Source organism: Urocampus carinirostris, chromosome 7, assembly GCF_059441175.1.
Source record: "Urocampus carinirostris isolate Australia breed hairy pipefish chromosome 7, RoL_Ucar_1.0, whole genome shotgun sequence".
In the NCBI taxonomy this organism is placed as follows: domain Eukaryota; kingdom Metazoa; phylum Chordata; class Actinopteri; order Syngnathiformes; family Syngnathidae; genus Urocampus; species Urocampus carinirostris.
Genome location: NC_142355.1, coordinates 10,994,355 through 11,017,982, shown reverse-complemented (window position 1 = coordinate 11,017,982; position 23,628 = coordinate 10,994,355). Strand labels below are relative to the sequence as shown.

General features: G+C 41.4%; 1 protein-coding gene across 2 annotated transcripts; it reads left to right on the top strand.

Moving 5' to 3' along the window:
- Nucleotides 1-2,538: 2,538 nt before the first annotated feature.
- On the top strand, nucleotides 2,539-22,636 carry LOC148362323 (dickkopf-related protein 3-like). 2 transcript variants are annotated; one of them, XM_088339220.1, is made up of 6 exons: nucleotides 2,539-2,755; nucleotides 4,470-4,556; nucleotides 16,503-16,595; nucleotides 19,097-19,241; nucleotides 20,744-20,894; nucleotides 22,474-22,635. In XM_088339220.1, exons 1-6 carry the CDS (start codon nucleotides 2,576-2,578, stop codon nucleotides 22,508-22,510), a joined length of 693 nt encoding a protein of 230 aa, XP_088195346.1. In that variant the 5' UTR covers nucleotides 2,539-2,575; the 3' UTR covers nucleotides 22,511-22,635. The 2 variants fall into 2 exon arrangements, with proteins under 2 accessions (XP_088195346.1, XP_088195347.1); XM_088339221.1 differs by lacking the exon at nucleotides 4,470-4,556 and having other exon boundaries at nucleotides 22,474-22,636.
- The last annotated feature ends 992 nt before the right edge of the window (nucleotides 22,637-23,628 follow it).

The window sequence follows — 23,628 nt, the reverse complement described above, 5'->3', positions numbered from 1 at the left end:
TTATATATATATTTTTTAAAGTATTTTATTTTATTATTATTTTTTCTTAGACCTGCGAAGCTCTGAACCCGCGAACGTGGAACCACGAAGTAGTGACGCCCCTTCAAAAATGCTTTTAAAAAAAACTTCTTTTTTTAAATTATTTTTCTTTTAATTTTTTTATCTTATTATTATTATTTTTCAGACCCGCGAAGCTCTGAACCCGTAAACGTGGAACCGCGAAGTAGCGAGGTGCCACTGTACACGCTGTCCCTTCAACACTGTTATCAGGAAATCGGCAGAGTTAACAGTATTAGATGTTGTGCTCTATTCCTCACACCATGTGTTAACAATTTGGTTCAATGACGGTCACTGTTTTTGTTTTTATTTTTTAGATCTACATGTATTATATAATTTCTTCTTTTTTTTAAAAGACTATAGTACAGTTAAACTCACCCTCCACGTAATGATTACAATTTAAGGAAAAACGGCGCTATCTGCTGGAGATAGTTGAGCATTGCATTCGCCTATTCGGTACAAATTAAAATGTAGCAAGAATGACACACGGGAGCAAAAATATACATGTCATCCTTTTGACTCTAAATAGCGGTAGATTTTATTACGCACTCGAGACTATTATAAAAATCTGCTCATTTAAAACTGGAATTGGGATGCTTTTACCAAAATGGAAATCTAATGTGACTCACAAACCAACTGGAAGGGGTTTTATTGATGTGTGTATTTATTTGTTTGTTTGTTTGTTTGTTTGTTTATTTATGTCCGTCTGTCCCATCAGAAAAGCTAGATAAAGTGGCTGGAAATAGGGAGGTCTCAGCTTGACTCTGACTCCTGTTGGTCCCGCTTTTTCAACCCGTTTTCCACCCGTCCGTTCTTGATTTCCCCGTTTGTCTCTGGCTACAACCCGTTTTTTGACCCCGGCCACATTTTGATCTCCCGTCCCGGCTATCGACTCGTTTTTTGACCCCGACCACGTTTTGCTCTCCTGTCCCGGTTATCAACCTGTTTTTCTGTCGTCTACACTACGATCTCCCGCTCTGGAAGATCCACTTCCGCATTCGGAACACTTTCCGATTCCGTGAGCGGCTTGCCAGCACTGGATCGCGGGCGCTGCCTTTCCTCTATATCTATAAACTTGTGGTTAATGTTACGCACCTGGGTCTTAATTCCGTTCTGGTCGTGACAAACGGAGTCAGTGAGACCCATCCTTCATGGCCGACTATCTACATGCGGGTATGCACGTGACACCATACGAAAACCATCAATGGGAAAAATCTGGCACAATGGATTCGTCTCCGAATGTTTTCCCCTTCGAGTATTCGTAATCTTACCTCACCTGCAGTGTTCCCTCAAAACTGCGCGCGTGCGCAATTGGGCACTACTCACACATTCTCAGCGCACGAGAAAATCTAGCCACCGCACAAAAATGGGGGCTCAAAATTACTTATTAAGAAGCGACTTAAGTCAAAGTTACAGTGCATGAAGGTAAAAATACTCGGGTTCCTCTGACGTTGTGACCTAAATGCGGTATCGAGTCGAAGGAGAACAAAGTTGAGTAAAGTCAGTAGAGTTTTTCGAGAACCGGCTTCTTCGGCTGGGCTTTCTAAAAGGAACCGGCTCTTTCGGGTCCTAAACGGCTCTTCAGGTTGGTTTTGCTTCTTTAATCCCAACATGACCAAATATTATGTAAAATTATGCACAAAATGACTTAAAGGAATGGGGGAATAGAACAAAAAAGAAAAAAATACCAAAATGAAAAAGTAGTGAAAAGCTGAGAAAAAAAGAAAAAGACAAGGAAAAATTTAGAAAAAAGCCAGAAAAAGGAAAAATGTAGGAAAAAAGTAAATAGAGAACAAGAAGAAAAAAGTAATGGATCGGGAAAAAAAACAATGAGATTTTTTTTTAAATGTAGAAAAAAACACGGAAAAAAGAAAAAAAAGTTTGTGTTGCATTCAAATAATTTCCAATTATATCAAGTGAATCTTGTTGCCAACATTGTACTTCCACTAAAAAATGTAACTTACAACCGACTAAATAAGCCCCCCAAAAATGTTAATATTATGCGACAAAATATATCAGGAAAAAAAAAGAAATGGATATCTTGTGAAAGAATTGTAAAAACAAATGACGTTTGTAGGCCGTACAACCTTTGCAATAGTACATGAGTCAATTCATTCAAATGAGAAAAATAATTTTGCATGGCCGAAACTCAGCATAATGTCATGTTTTGGACATGTTTGATAATGAATTATCTTGCCACACTTGGGATTATGGTTGCTCACTGTTGTTTCAAGCGTTGCTCACCGACTTTGTGTGAACGCTCAGACCCGTGGAAAATTACAGGGAACATTGCTCACCTGTACTTGACTGTTTTGGGTAGAATACTGTATATAGGCCAATGTACTTTGAGTTTTCCGCTCCGCCAAGGAAAAAGTGTCGGATCCAGCATAACTCGTCACTAGAGTGAGTTCATCCTCTCGTCAGATTTTCCAAATAAAAGCGATCCAGCTGCGTGCAGTTGTGCTCTCTGCTTCATCTCTCTTTGAGGATCGTCATCAACGAGAAGCAGCCGTAGAAAATGTCCGGTCGTGTTTTCTTTTCGTGTTTTCTCAGTTTGAGTTCGTTGCTCGGGGCCTACGTCGCAATGACCGTTCCTAAAGGTTACGGGCGAGATTTTGTCACCTTGGATGAAATGTTCCGTGAAGTGGAGGAGTTGATGGAGGACACGCAGAACATACTGGACGATGCCGTAGACCAGGTGAAATAATAAGAAACGTATGGAGTTGAATAGCCTACTAGTTTAATTGTTCGTGCTATTCAAATATTTTGAGTTAGGATACACTTATCTCTCTTTTTTGTGGGGGTTGCGTTCCAAAAAAAGCCAGTGATTGTCAAAACCCGCAAAGTTGAAAACTTTATTTAAATTCATGTATTTATTAAATATTCTATTGTACATCAAAACCAAATAAGAAACCTTATTTACAGGTCCAAGCATTTGTTTGAGGTGTCTTTAAAAAGTTGAATATTTTTCCCATTAAGTTTGTGTTAACATTGCCCATGTCATGATTAGATAGATGTGGCTTTTACCTTCCTTTATCATGTGGAAAGGTTTACATTTGTCAGGAATAGAGAGCATCTTTCTATGCCTTCTAGTGCTTTTGTCGATTCCGAGTGTTTTGTTGACATAATGGTAAATGGACTGCTTTTTTATAGCGCTTTCTCAGCCACTGAGGACCTCCAAAGCGCTTTACAACACACTTCACACTTTACCCGTTCACACACACACTCCCACACCAATGGCAGAGTCAGCCATGCAAGGCGACTACCTGCATATCGGAGGCATCAATGGCTTAATGGCTTTGGAAATAGATTTGCGCATAAGTAATGTTGGTTCATCAAGCTGTTATATGTATGTGTACAATTTAGATCACAACATTCTTGAAGCACAGGCAGACATAGGCAGAAAAGGGGCGGGGTGATAGTTTAGCCAATCAGAATGCAGAACACAATGCACAATAAAAATCTGAATACTCGAAAAACCTGCGGAATTAAACCACAATACAACGAGGGATTACTGAGTGTAAGCCATAATCAGCCATGTTAAACCATTAAAAGACTTCACATTTTTTAGTAGACTAGTGGCATAAAATGATTGGTTCATTTATTTACATGAATAAAAATAAAGAATTATCACAATATTTGACAGAGTCAGTCCTGTGTGTATGTTTGTGTACTGTTTCCCTACTTCCTGGATTTGCATCGGACATTGTTTTCTGCGATCTGATTGGCTAAACAGTCTCCCTGCTTATTATTATTTAATGGTAGAGTCGTTAGTTGTAAAAATAAAAATTTTAAAAAATGCTGAGAAATTCTGTAAAAAAACATTTATACAGTACTTTTATTCTCTTGAATATGTTAAAAGGGGGCAGCACGGCGGCGCAGTGGTTAGCGCGTGTGCGGCACAGTTCTAAGGTCTTGGGAACCTCCTGTGTGGGTTCAAATCCAGCTACAGGACTTCCTTTGCGGAGTTTGTATGTTCTACCCGTGCTTGCGTGGGTTTCCTCCGGGCACTCCGGTTTCCTCCCACATTCCAAAGACATGCATTTCAGGTTAATTGGCTGGTCCAAATTGTCCCTAGGTGTGAATGAGCGAGTGACCTGTCTGTCCCCGTGTGCCCTGCGATTGGCTGGCAACCAGTTGAGGGTGTCCCCTGCCCACTGCCTGATGATTGCTGGGATGGGCTCCAGCACCCCCGCAACCCTACTGAGGATAAGCGGTGCAGCTAATGAGATGAGATGAGATATATATATATATATATATATATATATATATATATATATATATATACAATAGAAAATAATTAATAATTATGAAAAAGTCCTATAATACTAATCTTATAAGACAAAATACCAAGTATTATAATATAGAGTTGCATTTTTCTAAATGATTTTGAAATGAATTTTATATTTCAGATAACAACCGAGAGTGCCAATTCCCTGGAAAATAATCACCACCACCGCAATGACACCAAAGGAGGGATAAGTATTCAAACTTACACGGTAATTCAGATTCAGATCCAGATTCAGATATATTTTATTGTCATTCTTGTACACGTGTATACAGAACGAAATGTCAATACATCTGACCCGCACAGTTTCCTTGAATGTACAGATATAAATAAAATGTTGTATTGAGTTGGAGTATTGAAGTACTAATAATATACTAAATAATTATGGCTATGCATAGTATTATACAATAGTGCAAAGAGTGCAAGAGGAGCAGCTAACCAGATGTGCAAAATGGGCAGTCAGGTAAACAAGTCACTGTACAGTAACAATAACACTGTAGTACGGTAGTGCAGAGGAGAACAGATGTGCAAAGGAGTGGCTAGGTATTCTAAAATACTTGTATCAGAAGAAGAATAGGGGTGCGGGGGGGAGTAAGGGATGGTGGGATAGCAGTGCAAGTGAGTTCAGCAAACTCTGACCAAGTTTGTGCAAGAAAATTGGTGGGAAAAATCGGAGCAATTTGTTTAATATAGTGTACTTTCAACAATCATTTGTGGGATTTCCGTTTTGACTGCTTGTGCTTTTCATTTTTCATCACTTGTCAGCATAGAGGAAGTAAGTAAATGTTGATAGTATTATTTAATGAGGCATTTAAAATCCCTTAAGGGGAAATTAAAGCTGAATAATATATGAAGCACTCCCATTGGAGAACCATCACATACGCACACAAGAATGCAAAAAGAAATGGGAGAGAATGAAAAAGGTGTGCAGTCATTGCTTCCCCTCTTGGGGAGGAAACACAATTAAAAAAACAAAAAAGAAACAAATGTTTATTCTTTGACCTAATGTGAATGAATGAATGACATTTTTATTTGGAACATAAGTCAAGAGTGTCTCAGACCAGAAACTGACACAGGACCCAATAGCGCTCGTTTTCTCAGTTTTTATTGATAAAGAGGGAGAGCAGGGCTTGCTTCCACGATCCGATGGCTGACGGACAAGAGGAGCAGGAGATGCGGAAGTGGCACTTCCGTGTCTGGCAAGGAGGATCGGAGACAGGCGGGAATTGCAAGTCGTTGGTCGGGACTGGAGAGCAAAGGCGGTGTCAGGTTCGGAAACGAGGTCGGTAACAGGAGGCAGGCAGGTAACGGGGCAAAGTCAGGTCCAGAAACAGGTTGGCAACGAAGGTCAGGCAGAGAAAAGCAGGGCAGGAACAGAGTCGGACGAAAAGGCTTACTGAGCTGGTGGCAACAGTTCGCATAACGATCTGACGGCTTCCTCTTGGATGCCGGGGGTTTAAAAAGAGAGCATTTTTGTGAGCTGGCTAGATTTTCTTGTGCGCAGAGAATGTGCGAGCAGTGCACAATTGCGCACGCGCGCAGCTTAGCTGAACACAACGTATTTAGAGCTACAGTGTTTAAAATTTAATCAAAAAAAAAAAATAGCGGCTTGTACTCCGGGATTTACGGTATTAAGTCCAAGTGAAAGTTGCCCGTTACGTGGAATAGTTTTCCCTACGCTTTAACAAGTTATCAGCAAGTCTTTATCTGAGAAACATTTACCAGACTGCTAAGCTTATGATTAACGGCAGCAGTATTTGTCTAGACCACATTGAAATAATTACGGGGTTGGCTGGCCCCTACTTAGTTTCCACTGGTGGGTTTTTATTACTTCTAGAAGACCTCCCGACAAAGGCACAATAATGCATAAACTAGACAATTCCCACGGCAATTGTAAGAGTTGTGATTGATCTGGAAGATGATCCCGGCATGTATATATAACCCTGGTTGTTAGCATTATGAGTTAGCATAAAGTTTTCAACTCAAAGAGATGTTTCTGTCATTTTTTACTTGGTTCTGTGGGGGGACTCCTCCATTAGCATAAATTGTAAATATGAAGTCGTTAAAATATAGCCATTACCAACATTTTTTTGCATGAAAACGTTAGCATTCAGCCCTTAGCATCACTTTTTAGCATGCAACTGTTAGCATAACTGGTTAACATGAATCCATTAGCATACTATGTAAATATGAAGTCGTTAAAATATAGCCATTACCAAAATGTTTTACCATGAAGAAGTTAGCATTGCCGACAGTGTTTACAGCTAGCTTGCGCTAATATTTGAGCTGGCTACGCCAGCCCAACACTTTGAGATTGGCGCACATAGCTGTTAGCATCCTATCGCTAGCATCTACTCTTTGGAATTCACCATAATAATAATAATAATAATAATTTCCTTGTATTGTCATTCTGTGTAACAATGTACACAGAACGAAATGTCGATTGCACCTGACCCGTTGTAGCGAGCCGATGCAGCCGCAGCCAACAGAGGGCGCCGCCGACCACTTTTTAAGTCTTAGGAATGACTCGGCCGGGGCGCGAACCACCGACCTCCCAGTCTCAAAGCGGGCGCCTTACCATCTAGGCTACTGATTTACCCATGTTCAAAGTAATGTGGGGTTGGGCCCCCTCAAGCCACCCTGGACAGTCCCTGGTTCCTATGACTACCCTTGGGAAAAGCCTTGTTTACCATGGCTCCCCATTATATTGAATGGGCCCATGTATTCTGGATGGGAGACTCTCAAAATACAGCGGATGGGGACTTTTTTTCGTCTCCGGGGCACAACTACATTGCCCTGGCAATGTAGTTGTGCCTTGCTGAAGCAATCACAACTAATTATTATTTTTTTCATGACTGGTTGTACCTATAGCAGGGGTGTCAAACGGGCGGCCCGCGGGCCAAATCAGGCCCGCTAAGGGATTAAATCCGACCCGCAAGTCACCGCTCGGAGAAGTGCAAGAGAAAAACGAGCTGCAGGTTGAAATATGTCACCTTGATGTTGCCAAAGCCAGGTGCCTCTCACAAACGCTGTACAGTGGAACCTCGGTTTTCGAACGCGTCTGAGTTCGAACAAATCGGTTCTCGACCCAAAATTTCGATAAATTCTTGCTTCGCTTTTCGTTCCAAAAATCGGAGTTCGAACGCCGGTACGCTAGGGGCGATGCTGAGCGGCGTACGAGTGTAGATTGCCCCCACCCCTCGTGAAGAACTGTTGTCACGTGACCGCGCACTTCTTTTTGCTTTCGTTTTTAATATCGGTGAACGGAGTGTTTTAACCCCTAATTATGCCTCAGAAGAAGGTCGGTGCAGGCAGCAAAGTTGCTACAGGTGAAAAAAGAAGAGTAGTGCGTACAACTATTGCATTTAAGAAAGAAATAATAGCAAAATATGAAGAAGATGTGCGAGTTTCCCTTCTTTCGAGGGAATAGAGCATGGCTTCTGCAGACCCCCACAAAGGTAAGAAATCCTATTCATAAATCTTTTCTTTATCCTTTGACCGCTCACCTGGGTGCTAAATGACGTGTAAACGACCTGATTTTTTTATTTTTACACGTTCATGTTAGCGTAATCTTTCGTACAAGAGATTACGCTAACGCGAACGTACGATTAGCTTGAGTTAGCTTTATGTTTCCGTTCATAGTAAACATTCAGGGTTTTGGAACGGATTAAAATGATTTTACATTACTTTTAATGGGAAAAACGGTTTTCGGTGATCGAACAAATCGGTTTTCGAGCAGGGTTCTGGACAGATTATGGTCGAGAACCGAGGTTCCACTGTACTTATATTTCTCTCTCTCTCTCTCTTCCTTCCTTCCACTCTGTATCCCTCTCTCTTTCACTCTGTCTCTCTTTTTCTCTTTCTTTGTTCCTCTTTGTCTCTGTATTTTTACCTCATTTCACTCTCTGTTCCTTTTTTCCTTCTCTCTCTCTCTCATTCTCTCTCTCTTGCTTTCCCCTTCTGTCTTTCTCTCCTTGTCTCTCTCTCTTTCTATTTCTCTTTGGATTTCGTTCTCTCTCTTTCTTTCCCCCTCTCTCACTATTTCTCTTTTTATCTATTTTGTTTCTTACTCTCTCTCTCTCTCTTTCCCCCTTTCTCTCCTTATTTGTGCCACCTTTTCTACTATTCTCTCCCTCTCGTTCTCTCTTTTTTCGGTCTCTCTAATCAACTAGTCCGGCCCCCGAGAGAATGTTTGTTCTCTCGTGTGGCCCCCGGGTTAAAATGAGTTTGACACCCCTGATCTATAAAATAGAATGGAATAGTCTTTATTGCCATTAATAATAATAATAATAATAATAATTTCCTTGTATTGTCATTCTGTGTAACAATGTACACAGAACGAAATGTCGATTGCACCTGACCCGTTGTAGCGAGCCGATGCAGCCGCAGCCAACAGAGGGCGCCGCCGACCACTTTTTAAGTCTTAGGAATGACTCGGCCGGGGCGCGAACCACCGACCTCCCAGTCTCAAAGCGGGCGCCTTACCATCTAGGCTACTGAGCTGGTATAATGACAATGTAGTAAACATTGTTTGTAACCAGATTAGACATGCGCTCCAGTATAATCACAATAACTTTGTAATAAATACAAAAAAAAAAAAAAAATGAGATAAGCAACAATATTTACGAGGTTGTCACGACCAGAACGGAATCAGGACCCAAATGCGTAGCGTTCACCACAGGTTTATTGATAGAAAGAGAAAGGGCAGTGCCCGCGATCAGGTGCTCGCTGGACGGGGGAAGCAAGCCGCTCACGCGATTGGGTCGTGACCCGAATTTGGAAGTGGATCTTCCGGAGCGGGAGATGGCGGTGTAAAGGGCAGAAAAACAAGTCGATAGCCGGAACAGGAGAGGAAAAACATGGTCGGGATCAAAAACGGGTCGTAAGCCGTGACGGGAGAGCAGACGTGGTCAGGATCAAAATTAGGTCGTAGCCAGAGACAAATGGGGAGATCAGGAACGGATGGGTGGAAAAACAGGACAGGCGGGAGTCAGGGTTCAAAATGCTTCTCTTCTAACAACAGAGGTTTGCTGACGGACTGACAACCGGAGAGTGAAAGAACTGGGCTTAAAAAGGGACAGGGAACCAATCAAGTAGCCCGCAGAAGCTAACGCCAAATGAGCGGGCGCAGGTGATGCTAATCAATAATCATGACAGAGATAGTGTTTGGAGACCAGCCTAAAATGCAATGAGAAGTAATGTGATTACATTTAACAGCAAACCCATTTTTCAATATAACTGGCAAGAAAATTATTTTTCATAGTCTCATGCAATTGTTCAGGGTGGTGATGGTCTCGCCTGTTATTCCTTGTTTTAAGGGACCTGTAGCGCCTAAGGTTCCGCCCGTGTGGCGCCCGTGTGGCGCCCAATTGGCCCCGCCCGTGTGGCTCGTTGACAGATTTCCTTCCTTTTCTATTTAAGCTCAGTGCTCTCAGTCCGTCAACAAACCTCTGCACCCGCAAGACGTGGGTTTTGACTCTGTCCGGTTTCCTGCCTGTGTTTCCTGTCCAGTCTCGTTCCCGTCTGTTTTTGTCCTGTTTAATATTAATCTCCAGTTTCGTTCCCGGCTATTTTGTTCTGTTTGTTATCGACCTCCAGTGTCTGGTAGCGTTCCCATCTAGTTTGTCCTGTTTAATTTCGATCTCCAGTGTCTGGTATCGTTTACGTCTATCTCGTCCTGCTTGTTATCGGACTCCAGTCTCCAGTGCTTGATATCAATCCTGTCTGTCCCGTCCTGTCTGCTATCGACCCCATCTGTCCGATATCTGCTCGGGCAATTGGTATCGATCTCGTCGGCCTCTGGCTTCCTGTTGTTCCTCGCCAGACTGCTGCCTTATGTCTTCCACCCAACAATCGCCGAAACACTGGCATTTGGGTGAATGTGCATGACTGCCCCATTTAAATAAAGCTTGTGTGAGATATGTCACGCATCTGGGTCCTCCTCTTGTTCTAGTTCTTGACAGTTGTATTTTTGTCAGTGTAGCATTAAAATGGTGAAAGTAAGAAAGGCCTGCTTCTAGTAAAGTCCAAACCCCAAGAAAATGAAAAATCAAGTATTTTTTCGAGCGTGCCTAAGAAATGCACATACTTGCACACGCATCATGAATGAACCGACTAAGGCCGCATTCATGACTTTAACCCAGGCAGGGAGTACAAAGTTTCAAATCCCATACATTTCCTTTAAGGACACCTCAAACCATGCACTCTACATTAAGATTAAAAATGTTTAAAAACATTTTAAGACTTTGCTTTACAATTACCCATTCATAAACACACTAACACACCGATAGCGGCGGCAGCCATTCATGGCGCTTACCTGCTTATCGGGGCACTAGGACACTTCGACATTTTGACTCAGAAGAGCCTGAAATCGAACCTACGACCTCAAGACGAGCGCTCTACTACAGCCGCCTGTGTTGACTGAGCTGAGTTGGAGCAATTAGAACATTTGATTAGTCAAGTCTAGTTACATTTATTTGTGACCCCCTTAATCACAAAATGTCTCAAAGGACTGTACAAGTTACAATAACACCATCCCTTGATCTTAAACCAACATGCAGGCAAGGAAAAACTCAAAAGAGCTCAAGGGAGGGCTTTAGAAAAGAATGGCATTTTTGAAGCGGCACAGCATCTTCATGGTTAGCGCGTCTGTAGCAAAGTTCTGTGGTCATGGGTTCAAATCCAGCTAACAGCCTTCCTGTGCGGAGTTTGCATGTTCTCCCCGTGCTTGTGTGTGTATCCCCCCACATTCCAAAATCATTCATGTCAGGTTAATCGTGACTCCAAATTGTCCCTAGGTGTGAATGAGCGAGTGGGTTATCTTTTTCTGTGTGCCCTGAGGCTGGCTGGCAACCAGTTCAGGGTGTCCCTTGCCCACTGCCCGAGGACAGCTAGGTAATGGATGGATGGATGGTATTTCTGAGCTAGGGTTTGGGCTCTCTCTCCTGTTCTCCTTGCAAGTTTAAAATCTAGCGATGTCTTCTCTCCTTATTTTGAATGTCTAATAAAATATAAACCTTTCACCCATAGCTGCGCTAACTCACATGGCAATAGTATATTGAGTTAGTTGGACCATATTTTAGGTTTGCGGAGGACAACAGAAAAATTACTTACTTTGATATGACTAAGGTTGGTATCGTGCAAAAAGTTAAATCCCCTCTTATAAAATTTTGGTCCAGGCTCTCGATTCTTGAAGACCCAAACAAATTTTTGTTTTCATTCATGCTCAGTAATATTTGCTGTCAGGACCAGAATGGAATCAGGACCCAATTGAGTAACGTTTACCACTAGTTTTATTGAAAGAAAGAGGAAGGGCAGCGCCCACGGGGCCGGTGTTCGCTGGACGCGGGAAGCAAGTTGCTCTCGCACTCAGATTGTGATCCGAGGAGGGGAGTGGATCTTCCGTAGCGAGTGATGGCGGTGTCAGGGACGGAAAACAGGTCAGTAGCTGGGACAGGGAGAGCAAGGACGTGGTCGGGGTCGGAAACGAGTCGTAAGCCAGGACGGGAGAGTAGACGTAGTCTGGATCAAAAATGGGTCGTAAGCCGGGACGGGAGAGCAGACATGGTCGGAATCAAAATAGGTCGTAGCCGGAGACAAACGGGAGCAAAAACGGGACTGGCGGGAGTTAGGGTCAAAAAGGTTTACCTTGATTAAACAGAGGTTCGCAGACAAACTGACAACAGGGGATTGAAAGGACTGGGTTTAAATAGGGACAGGGAGTCAATCAGAACCCGCAGCAGTTGGCGCCAAATGATCGGGCACAGGCGATACACATCGGTAATCATGACATTTGCAATGTCCACAACAATTTAAGAAAAGCAGAGTAAAATAAAGGTTGGTGTCCTTGAACACGGAGTGACAAAAATATGGGCATAAATTCAAGTGTGATTTATTTACTGTAAACTGGCAGTTGTTTAATATACAGTACAAAAATGTTGGTTCATTGATTTAAGTTTTTTTTAGCATTTAATAGAGCCTGGCCAAGATTCAGAGCATTTCTTTTCTTTGCAGAACTGTTCATTGAGTACAATAAAATACTGTATATTCAGTTATTCTAAAACATTGCAGGGTGCTGCCTTCTTTGATATGTATCGGTGTGTCAAATTACTACAGATTCGGGTGCATGACATGAAATGGGGGTGAAATACACAGGACTAGTGTTCACACACCTATCCTCAGAGCCCAAGCTTACTCTGCAAAAATTACAGTTGGAAAATTAATAATTACCTCTCTAAGATACATATTGAAAGTTAAAGATAAAATAAAATGATGTATTAGCAAAGTTATTTGCCATTGGAACAAAAATGTTTTACATGGGAATATGATTTTGCTTGGTACTAATTTGCATGAGAAAACCACATTTTAAATGTACATTAGTTCAATAAGAAAACTAATACCAAGAATAAGAATACATTTTTTTGCAGTGTAATCTTTGTCATGATTGCCGTTTGAGTGCAGCTGCGATGGTTTAATTGGCGCCAACATCCCGGACAGCTGATTGGCTGAAGCTCTCTTTTTTAAACCCCCGGCTTCCAAGAGGAAGCCGTCAGATCGTTATGCAAACTGTTGCCACCAGCTCAGTGAGCCTTTTCGTCCGACTCTGTTCCCGCCCTGCTTTTCTCTGCCTGACCTTCGTTGCCAACCTGTTTCCGGACCTGACTACGTCCCATTTTGCCTGCCTGTTACCTGACCTGTTTTGCCCCGGTACCTGCCTGCCTCCTGTTACCGACTTTGTTTCCGAACTTGACACCGCCTTTGCTCTCCAGTCCCGACCAACGACTTGCAATTCCCGCCTGTTTCCGATCCTCCTCGCCAGACACGGAAATACCACTTCCACATCGCCCCCTCTTCTGGTCCTTCAGCCATCGGATCGTGGAAGCAAGCCCTGCTCTCTTTCTTTATGAATAAAAACTGAGAAAACCAGCGCTATTGGGTCCTGTGTCCGTTTCTGGTCAGTGACAATCTTTTGTTGCAGCAAATCGTATTGCACTACTTTGATTGTGCTTTTGGTACAGGGCATCATTTTTCTTTGTAATATTATTATGAATTAGGCCCGTCTCTAGGCACTACATAATAAATATTTGCCTATTTATCCTGTCAGTCTCTTATCTTATTTTTCTCTTCGAAGTCTCTATTACGTGTTAAACAAGGTTTTACTATATTGCTAACAATGATGATAAAGACCATGATATATGCCCATGCAAGAACTCTGCGAATTGCCGATGGGCCCGATGAAGTGCACTTGTCCACCATCGCTCGCCAGGAGCTGAGAGATCAACTGGCCAAAGCCAAACTGTGACATGTTCGCCGCTTCACAAGAGGTCCGTCATTGTTTTCCTTCTTGTTCGTTTGGATACTGATAAAGCCAAGAACTAAAATCTACAATGATAAATATCACTGGGCTTTCTTGGCTCACTTTGATCTATCAAATAGGACTGTTAAGTGACCAATTTCTGCGAAAATAAGTGTATTTTTAAGTGCCTGTATCGAGGGTGTTGGTGACAGCCTGGCATTGGTGGGGACCAATTCATACAAAACATGAGTCTCACGTGAAATAGGTTGGAGGCGCAGCCAATCACATTGGTCTTATGCGTCAGCACTTCGGCAGAGAACATGTTTTTTTTTACTTTATTCGCTGCTAGATGAACTAGACATTGATCGATAACATAATATGGGTGGGGACAAAAACAATAATTGCTCAATTTTGATGGGGACACGTCAACTCGTCCATGCCAAATTTACGCTCTTGTCCTGTCAGATGCTCCCCTATTTACAAACATTCGAGTTACGAAAAACGGTAGAGACGAAAAAAAATTTCGGGATGTCGAAAAATATCCGGACATTGCTGTAAGTTAGATTTTATATTGTGTGCACCGTTTTCCGAGTACAGGTAATTACGGTCGTGCTTCTTTCTGCCGCTACCGCCGTGTGGTGCTGTGAGAGATCACCCAGCATCCACCCCGGAGAAGAAATACGCTTCCTCTTCCTAGTTCGTGTGTAAACATACTATACTATATCTCCAGAGTGCTAAGAACTGTAACATTTTTGCAATTCTCCTTATTAAGCGACAATAAACCTTACAAAGACGATGTGGCACGTAATTACAAAAAACAGCTTACCCTGACGCTGTGTCCTAACACTCCACTTATTGAAACATGAATATTTTGTTTGTTTGTTTGTTTGTACATGATTCAATTGTTTGTTTGTTTGTACATGATTCAAATTGAATCTTTTCTTCCGGCGCCGTCACGAATGGCAGCCACTCCAGCAGCTCCCGTGTTATTTTCGATTGTTCTCGATTGTTCTCAGCTCAGGGATGCTGCTGGAAATGTGAATTTCCCTTCGGGGATGAACAAAGTATCTATCTATCTATCTATCTATATCAATTTAATTCCAGTTGGCTGTAAATTTCTCAACAGCACTTTGTTTCAAACAGAAGTCAATGGAAATAGAACAAGAGGAAGGCCGCGATTGACGTGGATGGATGGTGTTATGAGTGCCCTGCATGAAAGAAGTCTAAATGTAATGGATGCCAGAGCTCTTGTTGGTGATAGAAAGGAGTGGAGAGGTGTTGTGAAAGGATAGTGGGATTGTGGACGCGTTCTTAAGGATGGGCTGGGCACCCGTATGATGCGGCAGGGGTAAACCAGTGAAAGATGTCGGGCCCTGCTGTTAAACAAAAGAGTGTGTTGTGTCACCCTGACCCGAGTGACATGGCCGCTTTCTGGTGTGCCATTTCCTCTGGAGGGACGAAAGCATGACCAACTTAGGTGTTGAGGTGCCTAACTTGTTTGGGTATTTGGGCAATTGGGTTGGCCATGCATGGTCCAAAAAAATGTCGTGTGTGTTTTTGGCTAAAAAAGATTTCCCTTTTATTTTCTTTGTTATTGTATGTGTTTGTCTTGCTGTTGGTCACCCCTCTTGAGGGATATGACCAAGGTTGATAGATAGATAGAACTGTGTTCCATAATTATTCAGCACTACCAATCAGAATGACAAGTATTATCCTAGATGACATCGACAACAGCCTAAACACAAATATAAGGGTGGGAAATGAAGGCCAATGGACGATTCCGGTGTCTCGTCACGTTGTCGTTGCTAAGACCAAGTATTCGGACTTTGAAAAATAGAGCTGAAGAGAAGCAATGCAGTTGAGGACATTTATCACATAGTTTCAAACGAAAGACAAAATCAGAGTGCACTCTGGTGCAATCGATGGGAAGCTGGTCTCCCACCAAGAAACACATCGAAATTTGTTTTGGTGCGTCATTTTTAGAAGAAAGGCATGGATTCTACAAAACTTAAAAATGAAACTTTAAAAAGCTCTCCTGGGAACTCAGATTACAAGATAGAAGAAAGGATCTCAATGAACAAGATACTTTTGTTGGAACTGCACACAGTTGGATTTTGAAGGTTGTATAAGATAAGGGTGAAAGATCATTGCTGGGAAAGTACTGACTTGATAGAATACAGCAAATAAATACTTCACTCAAATATGTGGCTGAACATAAATTAATTTATAACAACTACAATGAAAAATTTGATTATCGAAGTAATGCTGTGATGATCAAATGATAAACTTAATATAGCTGGAAAGTTCATGGTTATGGTAGCAACATACTCACTGACCTGTTTTAATACTCTAACAGACTAAAACAACTGAAAGGTGTCATGAACCAGGACAGAATCTCGGACCCAATTGCGTTTGTTTCAAAGGAATCTTTATTAGAAAGAGTTGTCGGAACTGGCTTTGGACGCCGGCGTCTTTTCGGTCATCAGCCGCTTCGCACGGAATGGCAGTTCCGTGACAGGTAGGTGGAATCGGTTCAGCTTAGCGGGCAGGTCGATGGCCAGAGCGGGAGAGCAGGTCGAAAACGTGGAACGGAAACAGGTCAAAATCAGAAGGCAGGCAGGAATCAAGAAGTACAGTCTGACATCCCTCTCTGGACGCTGATCGCTTAAGAGGAGAACGTCAGCCAATCAGAGAGCGCGCTCCAGCGCGCCAAATGATTGCCCCCAGGGGACTTCACTTAGGCAAGCATGACAAAGAGAGAATAGATTTGCGGGTGATTGGCCCAAAAAACTCTTTGGGGATGGTATCTCCTGTTTCATTTCTTTTGACTGTGAGTAATTAAATGAGTATCTCACTCTGCAGGAGTGCATGGTGGACGAGGACTGCGGTGAACTCAAGTATTGCCAGTATGAGACTGACAGCGCCAAGTGCCTCTCCTGCATACCAACAGATATGGTGGGATGTCACACTTGTTATCGTTGTAAACAATCCTCACCTTGATGAACCTAACTACAGCTCAAGCATCACATAGTGTATCTGTGTATGGTCCGGTTTGTAATGCTTGCCTCATTAAATGTTTGTCTTATTCCTAAAAACTCAATGCATCTGTTTAGGGCAGAGGTTGTGAAAAGGTATATTAGAGAATGGCATTTTACGATACAAGATTCGATAATTTATTGCGACGTCAAAATGCTATGAATAAGTTCTTGTTCCAGTTCAGTATAAAACAAACACTATTGTATAGAGACATAACATACATTTTAAAAAGACAGAGGATAGTGCATAGCTCTTTCTCCTTTCTTGTTAGCTTAGCAGATGGTGAACATGATATAATCCTTGATGGGGAAAAAAGAGATCGAAGCGTAGTTTACCCTTTTTTAGTGAAGGATCAGTTGTAATTGGTAAAATTGTGAACATAAACACTAATACATTACATTAAGCATATATGTGCATACAACACAAATATGTAAGTAGCTTTATCGTACCTGTCAACCTACACGTATTCCTTATATTGATATTGGATGGATGGATGGACTTTTGGATTACTCCAATACCAAATATGCTAATAAAAGACAAAAGAAACTAAATATGAATAAAATTACTAAATTTTGTGCATGGAACGGCAAAAATGATGTTGGCAAGCCGTTTGGATTTATTTTCATTTTGTTTCTGTCACATTTTATGTTAGTTTTGCCGGAGATCAAAGAGATCAAAGCCAGGAGAGAAAGCTTTTCACGTGTTGTGAGTCATAATTTATTCATATTTAGTTTCTTTTGTCTTTTATTAGCATATTTGGTATTGGAGTAATCCAAAAGTAATTGAAAGTAATCCAGTTAAAGTAACCCTATCCAATCCTGATAAGAAGCCACACAAAATTTACTGAGAGTAGGGAAAGAACTGAGAAAGATACAGACGGAATTGTTTGTGGTGTTTATTCTGGTAAATAAATGAAACAGGTTTCATAAATTACCTTTATTTTTGCTCTACATAGTCTGTCTTGCTTGGTGTAATAAGGTGCCTCGCTGTGTTTTTAAGGTTTTTCCAACCCTTAATAAGAGGAATTGCAATCATTAATAAGGGGGAGCAATTGGCTGAGTTTGATAGGTATGCTATATAAACAAATATGGAAAATAAAGAAGTCTCTTATGTGACCAAATGAACAAATAGCTGTCTGTAATTAGCTTACGACAGTAAACATAAAATCCCTAGTGCAGCAGTGTTATACTCAAATTGCACAAAGTAAAGTCTACACATGCCTGTTTCATATAAATTGAATAAACTTACAGGTTTAGAGCTTGTAAGTCTTCAATGTTGAAATTAAACTTGGAGCCTGCTGCTGTCAGTAGTTTGTTTGCCATGTGCTTTCATACTGATTCTTCCTGCTGTCTCAAACACACAGCTTAAACTGGCTATGTCGAAAACTAGAAGATAAAACATTTTCAAACCAAATTTCCACCCCTAAGTGTCTTTGAAAATCACATTGCGGAGGCATAACTGACGCGTTGCCAGAAAGTAGCCTGCAAGGAATCCCTGGGTAAATGTAAATGGCCTGCATTTATACAGCGGATGGAGAAGCCGAGGTTTGAACTTGCAACCTCTTGATCGCCAGATGAGCGCTCCACCTCCAGCTCTAATGCCAGCCTTAAACCTCCAAAAATAGAGCCAGATTGATGGGTGATTGTGATTTTCTGGAAACATTGGAAAAGTTAACAGAAAATGAAATGAAATGAAAAGATCTGCATTTCTATAGCGCTTTTCAAGTCAATGACTTCCCAAAGCGCTTTACAGTGTGCTTCACATTTCCCAATAGCCGCCCAAAACTCTTATAAAAAGTATTTTATGTTTGTAGAATCCCATTTCTAACTGTGAATAGGAATCCATTAACGTGATTATTTTTTTCCAATTAATGATCTATTATTAATAATGACTCTGAGTACATCTTTTTAGAATCAAAAATGTGCAATCAGTCAGTGCTGTTTTTGAGGGAAATGATTTTTTTTTTTTTACTGGGCCTATTTTGGCCCCTCTCTTGATAATAAGAACTTAGTAACCATGTTTATCATTTTAGAAATGCATATCAAACTAGTGGCTTTTTGAACTATTAGGTTACAAAGTAGCTCCCCTGTAGTTCTGGAAGCAATAATAAGGACCAGTCTAATCTTTTGTGTTGACTGGGTCATCAACTGCCACATGGGTGTAAAATTCTTCCCACAATACTGCCATGCCCCCCAGGAAGCAACCACATGCACACAACTTACTTAAACGCAAGACTCCAGCCTTCCCTTCCATTTTTGTCAGTATTTGAGTCATTCCCACACTCCATACGTCTATCATCTTTACCCTCAGAAGCATTCTGTGTTTAGTTTTGCATTGTTAAACATCAGCTCACCCACATGACCAATAGACCTGTTATAGTCAGTTGGACTTTTGATCATGACCACAACTTTCTTCCACAGCCCTGCACAAAGAATGTGGAGTGCTGCTCAAGTCAAATGTGTGTTTGGGGCCAGTGTACAGTCAATGCCACTGAGGGGATGGCGGGAACAATTTGTCAAAGTCAGAATGACTGCCAAGTGCACCTCTGCTGCGCTTTCCAACCAGGTAACCTCTATGTAGTTAGACGAAATAAGAATAAAGGATTTTGTCCTTTCCATTCATGGCGCAAATAGCAATGGGATGATGTCCAAACTCCACAATACACAAATTATTACGATATTATAAGGAAGTTTTAAACATCACAATAGAGAACGAGCTATAATAGAAAGGAAAAATATATTTTAAAATATACATTTTTATAACAACAAAAACAACATAACAACAAGAGCTTTTAAAAAAAGTGCGACATAAGAATAGCAATATCATTTTGATATTGCAATATTATGTTACCATTACATCCCTGGTCATAGGTGGGCTGGATGTTTTTCCATAAAACGGTATAGAAAGATATAGAATAGAGTAGAATAGAATTGAATTGAATTGAACAGAACAGAATATAATAAAATCGTCTTTATTGTTAAATTAGAAGAGAAAAAAAATGAGATAAAAGAATGTCAGAATATCCAACAGAGAAAGTAAGAAAGGTAATAGAAAGGTTAGAAATAAAAAAAAAAAACTAGCACGATCATGTGCGCAGCACCCACATAAAGAATACAAAACAATTTACACATAAGGCCAATCTAGCATACATGTTTTTAGATGAACAAAAAAAATCTTTGCTTGTCATCTTTCTGTCTGTCTACCTACCTACCTTTCTATCTACCTGTCTATCCGTCTACCGACCTGTCTGTCTTCCTACCTACAGTACATGTCTACCTACCTACATGCCTGTCTGTCTACCTACCTACCTGCTTGTCTGTCTACCTGTCTGTCTGTCCGTTTGTCTGTCTGTCTACCAAAGTACCTACCTACTTACCTACCTTCCTGTCTGTCTGAGTGTCTGGCTGTCTGTTGTCTACCTACCTGTCTGCCTGTGTGTCTACCTACCTACTTACCAAACTACCAACCTACCTACCTGTCTGTGTGTCTGTCTGTCTGTCTGTTGTCTACCTACCTGTCTACCTGTCTACTTACCTACCTGACCGGACTGACTGTCTGTCTACATAACTACTTACCAAACGACCAACCTGCCTGTCTTCTTACCTACTTACTTGTCTGTCTGTCTGTCTGTCTGTAACCAAACTACCAACCTACCAACCTACCTACCTACCTACCTACCTACCTACTTACCTACCTACCTGTCTTTCTGTGTGTTCTGTGTGTCTGGCTGTCTGTTGTCTACCTACCTGTCTGCCTGTCAACCTATCTACCTACGTACTAACCTGCCTGTCTGTCTGTGTGTCTACCTACCTACCTACTTACCTAACTACCAACCTACCTACTTACCAAACTACCAACCTACCTACCTACCTGCCTACCTACCTGTCGTGTGTCTGTCTGTCTGTTGTCTACCTGTCTACTTACCTACCTTCCTACCTGACCTACCTGACTGTCTGTCTACTTAACTACTTACCAAACGACCAACCTGCCTACCTTCTTACCTACTTACCTGTCTGTCTGTCTGTCTGTCTGTCTGTCGTCTCAATCTCATCTCTCTCCATCCTCAGAGCTTCTATTTCCGGTGTGCAACCCCAAGCCAGGAAAAGGGGAGGCCTGTCACCTCCAATCCAACCTGTTAATGGACATGCTTGCTTGGGACCAGGAGGGCCCTCGCCACTCCTGCTCCTGTGCGGATGACCTTCAATGCCAACCACACGGGTAAAAGCAAATATCAAAACAAGCTTAATTAATTCCAGGATTGTAATTGCTCTTGTAATGAGCGAATTTTCCCATTATGAAAAACTAAAAACTAATGGGCCCATTCCCGTCCTCCCAAAAGCATACAAGTGAACCCTTAATAGCTCGAAAACACATGTTCCTGATCAATAAAACCACATTCAAATTGTCTCCATCCATCCATTATCTGCACCCCTTATCCTCAGTAGGGTCGCGGGGGTGCTGGAGCCCATCCCAGTTATCATCAGGCATTGGGCAAGGGACGACCTGAACTGGTTGCCAGCCAGTCGCACATTAAAATAGTAATTAGACATAAAAAAATACAGTCGTGTGATAAATAAGATGATATTAACAAAATAATTGCGAGTAAAATGCAATATAAGAACTGTAACAAATTTGTACGCGTGCTGCAGATGGGGGCGAGGGGAGGGTGCAAGGAAGAGTCACTTAGATCGCATACTGGTCAACGAATACATTTTCCCTGTATTTTATACATTTTTTATCATTTCACATTCAAAATTCAAATATTCCTTTAAAAAGGCTGATCTCCTCTTGCCCATTTTGGCTCAAGTCCGGATCGTCTCTTTCATCGGTAGCAGACGACAACGTCACTGAAGATTGCTAATATTGTTGCGTTGTTTTTTTAAAAGTCTGTATGTTTCTGAGTAAATAGGTGTCTCGTTGTGTTTTTAAAGTTTCTTAAAGCTTAATAAGGGGGATTTAGAGTCATTAATAAGGTGAGCAATTGGCTGAGGTTGACAAGAATAAGACCGAGAGACTGTTGATGATACGTAAGCACTTACTGTACACTTAAATTCAAAGTTACTGTAACTTCAGATGTGCACACCCATTATTTGTGCATTATTTTTGTCTGCAGTAGTTTGCCCGCGCAAACTGGATGAGCTCAAGCTGGCTGTAAGCTGTCACGGGCGGTCTATAGTGGTAGCCTCTGGTACTGCTCGTAAACTGGATTTTCCTACAAATAGCACACAGAATTTTTGTGGGGAAAAAAACTTGTGAACTGAAATTCTCGAATAAACAGGTACCGTACTACTATATGATCAGGGTTGGGTAGGGTTACTTCAACTTGATTACTTTCAATTACTTTTGGATTACTCCAATACCAAATATGCTAAAAAAGACAAAAGAAACTAAATATGAATAAAATTACTAAATTTTGTGAAGGCTTGGGGAGTAACGGAATACATGGAACGGCAAAAATGATGTTGGCAAGCTGTTTGGATTTATTTTCATTTTGTTTCTGTCGCATTTTATGTTAGTTTTGCCGGAGATCAAAGCCAGGAGAGAAAGCTTACCACGTGTTGTGAGTCATAATTTTATTCATATTTAGTTTATTTTGTCTTTTACTAGCATATTTCGTATTGGAGTTATCCGAAAGTAATTGAAAGTAATCAAGTTAAAGTAACCCTACCCAACCCTGTATATGATGTAGGTTGTGACACACATTTTCAAACTTTACGAGGCGTTATTGAATGAATGCAGTCGTTGTTCCTTGACCCTAGTATTTCCTCTGTTTCTTATATATTTTTATATTTTATAGTCTTGGATCTGTTTGCGGCCCTATAATACCGGAATGAACCTGCCTGGAACCATGGATATGTCATGATTAATGATTGACCAAAGAACAGACAGCCTGCTGCAACTTTTTTTAGATTGGAAGTGGTTGTATTGTTTATTTTTGAGGTATTTTATTATTTTTAATAAAAAATGCAGACAGAAAATACTGTAAGATTCTTTTTTATCCCTTTAAGACTTTTCATCCCCATGATCACTAGAGCCTGATTTGTGTTTTATAATGATGGTTATTTCACACCTACTATGTCATTGGGCTGGCATATAAGTTCCTGTTGAGCCTTTCCTGTACTCAGGTTGCGTGTGAAAAGAGCTTCTCTGCTTTAAAATGTGTGAAAACTGGGCTGAGTAGCTCACTGTTTCATGAACTTTTGGAGGCCTCATGCTGATGTGTACAGAAACGGAAATCCTCATGTCTATAGACCAGGGATCTTAAACTTAATTTAAATCCCAACCTGCATTGTTCAGCTAAAATGCACAGTTCGGTGCTGAAGAACGCGGGGCCAGAGTAAAGGTTTGTGTTTACTTTGGTGGCAAATTAAAGCTTCGGGTTTATTTCGGGCTCGTTTATCAAATCAAGTTAATCTGTCGGGTTTTGGCGGGTTCCGGATCGTATGCTGGTGTTCTGGCTGAATTTTTAGGCCAGATCTTACCTCTATCTCCCGGTATTACACCGGAGCCTCCACAGACTCCGCCGCTATGCCGAAAGTAACACTAGCCGGGCAAAGGCTGAACCATCTTAAGGCGGTCAAGTACTGTATTTGCGATGTTGTGGTGTTCACATTTGTGTTTTTCCTTTTTTTTATTCTAGCTAGCAGTTTCCATTTTATTTAGGTCTAGCCTGTCCTTTAATAATGAAAATAGTTATCAAAATGCTATCATTTTTGGGGGGTGCTTAGCTTGAATTTGGAGTTTTTTTTAGCATCCCCAAAAACCGGCTGGTTACACCCATGTACATAGGTAAATATTTTTATTTATATATCCATCTATCCATTCATTATCTGCACTACTTATCCTCAGTAGGGTCGCGGGGGTGCTGGAGCCCATCCCAGCTATCTTCTGACATTGGGAAGGGGATACTCTGAACTGGTTGCCTGCCAGTCGCAGGGCAGACAACTCACTC